The sequence below is a fragment of the Hibiscus syriacus genome, unplaced genomic scaffold, assembly GCF_006381635.1.
Source record: "Hibiscus syriacus cultivar Baekdansim isolate YM2019G1 unplaced genomic scaffold, ASM638163v2 tig00117056_pilon, whole genome shotgun sequence".
In the NCBI taxonomy this organism is placed as follows: Eukaryota; Viridiplantae; Streptophyta; class Magnoliopsida; order Malvales; family Malvaceae; genus Hibiscus; species Hibiscus syriacus.
Window position 1 is genome coordinate 2204090 of NW_024063539.1, and position 5348 is coordinate 2209437.

The window sequence follows — 5348 nt, forward strand, 5'->3', positions numbered from 1 at the left end:
TGTTACATTTTTATGCGGTTGGTTAATTCAGTGTGATTGAGAATATGTTTTGGTTTCTGCTAGTTATATCTTGTAATATTTATGTAAGTTTTTTTATTCTAATCTTTTATATTTCTTGAAGATTTCTATTGGTATAGTCTAATTTTGTGAGTCCATTTATAGTTCACTATCATAAGTACACGTAGCTTACCCAAAAACGAAATAGTTTATTCATAACATCAAATCATAATGAAATAAACTGGTTTACATAAAATGAATTAGTAATTCATGAGTTTTCTGGTGGGGCCAGTCTCAGTGCATGCAGGAGGATTTTGTTTGCCTGTAAGTGTAGGTTTAACATTTTTACATAAGGATACTGCTTTTCCTCCGCTATGTGTAATATCGATGTTGTTGAGTTCCACATTTTGACACGGTAAGTTAGCACTGCAAATGATTTTTACGGCTTCTGGAAGTGCAGATGTGCCATGAATATTCTTGAAGCTAATGTCGCTTAGCTTAACTTTGGATTCTTCCTGCATAAACAAAATATTGGTTAAAGGAATAATTAACTATTTTTATTCTATTAGGGTTTTGATTAGTATGTTCATACCTTCAAATTACATTTATTCCAAGGACAATATTTTTGGTCAATCAAGATTGGGTTCTCGACATTCTTTACGTTGATGTCCTCAAAATGCATATCTGATGCAATGCCAGGATAAGAGTTTGGCCAAGTCTTGATTCTAACACCATTCGATGTATCACTGATGGTGCAACTCGAGACTTTAATTCCCTTAACCGGTTCTTCATTTTGATATAATCCAAGACTCCCGATACTGATTCCATGTCCTGGTCCACAACTTACTCCTTTGACGACCACATTTTTAGAACCATCCCCAAATGAAATACAATCATCACCGGTTTTTATATTTGTATTAATAATGTTGACCCCATCTGATCTCCCAATGTGAATTCCATCTGTGTTTGGGCTATCTTTAGGTGCAGATACAGTGAAACTTTGGAAAGTAATGTTTTTGCATCCCAAAACATTAACATGGAACTGTTGCTATCTTTGCTAGTTATATCTTGTATCATGACGTTGGTCAAATAATCAAACCTTAAATTCTGTTTAATTCCGGAGTTAAAAGAGCCATAAAGAAATACGTTAGTTATACTTAAAATAAAAAATCTTTAATGCTTGCAAAACGGTAAGAAACCTTACAATGGGAAGGGTACCACAAAAGTTATGTTTATCGCAACCTTCTCTTGTATAAGCAATAGTTCCTTGTCCATCAAAAATTCCTCCACCAGACATTTTAAAATTTTGAAGTCTACTGATAGAAATCCATACAGGTTCTTTGAAACCTTTAGGATCAGATGGAGCCTTTATAGTGCCTTGAACTTGAAGCTCAATAGGAGCCTTGCAAGGACCAGCCAGGTTTGCTTTACTTAATAAATATGTTCCTTTGGGAATAAGAATTTTTGATGCAGTTGTTGAAGCACATGCTTCATTCCAAGCATCCAACAATGGCTAAAATAAATAAATAAATAAATAAATTCTACATACTCTTGTTGTTGGAATATTAGAATGAACTGTAATTTCACTTACCTTATTCAAATCCGTTTTCTCATCAGCTTTTGCGCCAAATTTATCCACAACATCAATAACACTTGTTTGAGCTTCAATAACGAACATAAATAAAATCAATATTATAAATGTGCGTGAAACAACATTAAGTTGTAATGCCATGTTTTAAAATTATTTTGTCTTAAAGGATGAATGAGTGTTCTTTTGTTTTGTTTCAAATATATAGAGTTCGAAGAAAAGTTGCAACCAACCAAAACTTTTAATTAATTATTTTCTAATTTAAGCAATTTGCAAAAATCATGCGGCTAAGCTTTAATTCTATGATTTTTTTTCTTTTTTATATCCACCTGGCTTTACTAGATAATTTTATGATCAATTTGTTCACAAACTTAAACTACGCAGACCAAGTAAAATTACTTTACTAACAAATGATTTAAAAGCATTACTTAATTAACTATTTATATATAAATAATTCCTTCGTACAATTAAGACGATGAACAATTACCAGCTATCATAATTTTGAAATTTCATTATTATACATAATAGTAATTACTTTTAAAATATTCTATTCGTAAGTAAAATCTTATTTAATATTATAATATGGTGAAAATACTTGTATATATATGTTGAGTAACTCACTTGATTTGAACTCGTCAAACAATCTTAGTAGTTTAAGGGAGTTTTGTTCTCTTTAGAGATTTTAAGTTTAAGCAATTCCGTTTACATGATGTATGTTTGTGGCTCAATTAAACGTTTTATTTTTAATATAATATTTTTCATTTTAGTCACTTTTTATTTCTAATTCGGTTACTATTTTATTTTATTTTATTGCATTGCATTTTGGTCCCTTATTGTTTATATTCGAATATTAAACTTAATACGATCTTGTGGTGACCCTCCTTGGGGTATGATCCACATTATTCATAGTCCAGGTAAAATTCTAATTTTTAACTGCTAACCCCCTAATTTTCTAATTCCTAACTGATAACTTTTTTTATATTCGAATTATTTTACGACCTTGCGATGATCCGCCCTAGGGTATGACTTGTATTATTTATGGTCCGGGTAACAATTAAATTCACTCTTAACCTTTTTTTATTCGATTAATTTATTTTTTGTTATTTATAATTTTGCCTTTAAATTTTTGTTATTTTAATTTATGCATTTACTTTCAGAATTTACATTTCAGTCCTTTAAATTCCATTTTTTAATTTTTGCAATTTCTTAATTTAAACTTTATGTTCTGATTTCTTTCATTTTAGTCCTTTATTTAATGTTTAAATTTTAGTTCTACATTTTTAAATTGTTCCAATTCAATCCTTTTATACGTGTTAATTGTTTTTTTTTTTAATTTTTGGTCTTTAATTTCAATTTCTTTACATTAGTCCTAGAATTTTAGGTTTTAAATTAAACCTTTTAATATTTTAGTTCAAATCTATATTATTTATATTCTTAATTTAGTCCTTAAATTAGGTGAATTCTTAATTTGGTCCTTATTTTCTCGAGGTTCCGAATTAATTATTTGATTTGCATAATCGATTAAAATTTGAATAGGTTAATCTTAGAGCCTATATTTTTAGATTTAATCCATAGATTCGTTAAATTTCATAAAAATGAAGAACCCATTAAAGGAATTAAAATCTCGAACTGCATAATTAGCGGTACTTCGAATGGTGTTAGAATCAAAACTTGGCCAAACTCTTATCCTGGCGTTGCATCATATATGGCTTTTGAAGATATCACCGTAAAAAATGTTGAGAGCCCAATCATCGTTGACCAGAAATATTGTCCATGGAATAAATGCAATTTGAAGGTATGCACATACTTATCAAAATCCTAATGAATAATAGTTAATTATTCTTTTAATCAATATTTTTTCGTGCAGGAAGAATCAAAAGTTAAACTAAGCAGCATTAGTTTCAATAACATTCATGGAACATCTTCACTTCCAGAAGCTGTAACAATTATTTGCAGTGCTGCATTCCCATGCCAAAACGTGGAACTCAACGACATTGACATTACATATAGTGGAGGAGAAGCGGTATCCTTATGTAAAAATGTTAAACCTAAAATTGCTGGCAAACAAATCCTCCTGCATGTTCTGCCACCGAAGCAGAAGGCTCTAGACCCATCAGAAAGGTCAAGAAGTAATTCATTTTATGTAAACAAATTTATTTCATTATGATTCAATGTTATGAATAAACTGTTTCATTTTTGGGTAAGTTGACATGATTGTACTCGATTATAATATACTTGAAATCAGCTTACAAAAGTAGAGTATACCGGTAGAAAGTATCTTCAAGAAATATAAAAGACTCGAATAAAAAACACACATAAAATTGACATGATATAACTAGGAACAATTGGCACTTGTTCTCAACCACGTCGAAAAGAACCAACCAAATGAAAATGTAACAAACGTAGAACGAGTAAAACAAAACAATACAATATAAATTACATCCTAAAAATGATCAACTCCACATGATTGGATCTCAAAATCTTTAATATCAATCAACAACGTGTAAAACAAAACTCCATAACATCCAAACCACAACAACCAGAAAGAATCAACCTCAGTGTTTAACATGCATCCAACACAAATATAATTGCTACATTACAACAATCATCTTGTCTATATAGGCCTAAAGGCCTGAAATATTCACTAGCATCAGTGGTTGTTTCTCTTGTCACACTCTGACTTTGGGCCAATAATTTTTTTAAAAAAATTGAATTTTGAGGACTCAATTGTCTTAAATATGAAATTTGAGAGATTTAAATGATAGAATTAAAAGTTTAATTATTTAATTAAAAGCGATTTAAGGTTAGAGGGACTAGATTGAATGAAAATTGAAATTTAGTGTATTAATTGAAAGATTTTGAAACTTTTGGACCAAATTGAATGTAGGCATGTTCTGTAAACTCTAAAAACTTGAAGTATGTTCTGTGACATTGTACAATTTTAGAGTTTCAGAACACGCTTCAAGTTTTTCCCTACATTCAATTTGGTCCAAAAGTTTCTAAATCTTTCAATTAAGACACCAAATTTCATTTTATAATAGACTTGTTATTAGAAAATTTATTAATTTTATACAGAATGTTGATTCAAACGGTAAAATCGATTAAACTGAAGATTGGAAGGTTAATTGATTTGACCTTTAGTTCAATTTTTAAAATACTGGCTTTCATTTTTTTTATAATAACTATAGGGTGTAATATCATAAATTATAATAATTAATTAAATATATCACATCAATATAATTACAATTAAATTTAATTATTATATAATTTTTTAAACATACTCTTACTTTCTAATGCTTTTTTCCTTATTTTGTAATAATTATCCAAAAATAAAAGATAAATAATAAATACACCAATCAATTAAGGAACTTGCTTGACAAGTTCATGGACTTTAACAAAATAATAATTCCGACACTTTGGGGCCTACTATGAAGACTTGTTTAATAATTTTTTGTCAAACCTATCTTTATATTTCTAGCGGTTGTCATTTAACATATATATAAACTGATGACACTAGTTGAAGACACTCAATTTCGACCACATAAATTAAATTATAATGTGTATATGATATTATAATATTATAATACACATGGCATTTATATTTATGAGTTATTGTTTATAATATATATGTATATCACATGACATACATATCATATTATTACAATATACCACGTTTATTTATTTATTTGAGTTTACATGATACAGTCCCAATGAGCTGTAACCAAACGCTTTGATCCAACAGTGGCCCAGCACAGTAGCCCGC

General features: G+C 29.1%; 1 protein-coding gene and 1 pseudogene across 1 annotated transcript; one reads left to right on the forward strand and one right to left on the reverse strand.

The window, feature by feature from the left end:
* Positions 1-257: 257 nt before the first annotated feature.
* On the reverse strand, positions 258-1729 carry LOC120198159 (annotated as a pseudogene).
* A 1482-nt stretch (positions 1730-3211) lies between these two features.
* Positions 3212-3752, forward strand: LOC120198160 (polygalacturonase-like). The gene is made up of 2 exons (XM_039199533.1): positions 3212-3380; positions 3453-3752. The coding sequence occupies exons 1-2, from the start codon at positions 3291-3293 to the stop codon at positions 3750-3752; spliced, it is 390 nt and encodes a 129-aa protein (XP_039055464.1). The 5' UTR covers positions 3212-3290.
* The last annotated feature ends 1596 nt before the right edge of the window (positions 3753-5348 follow it).

Excerpts from the sequence above, each read along its gene's own strand:
- LOC120198160 (XM_039199533.1), top strand. The coding sequence starts at position 3,291 with ATGGCTTTTGAAGATATCACCGTAAAAAATGTTGAGAGCCCAATCATC. Across the intron at positions 3,381-3,452 it reads GGAATAAATGCAATTTGAAG|GAAGAATCAAAAGTTAAACT; the intron begins GTATGCACATAC and ends TTTTTCGTGCAG.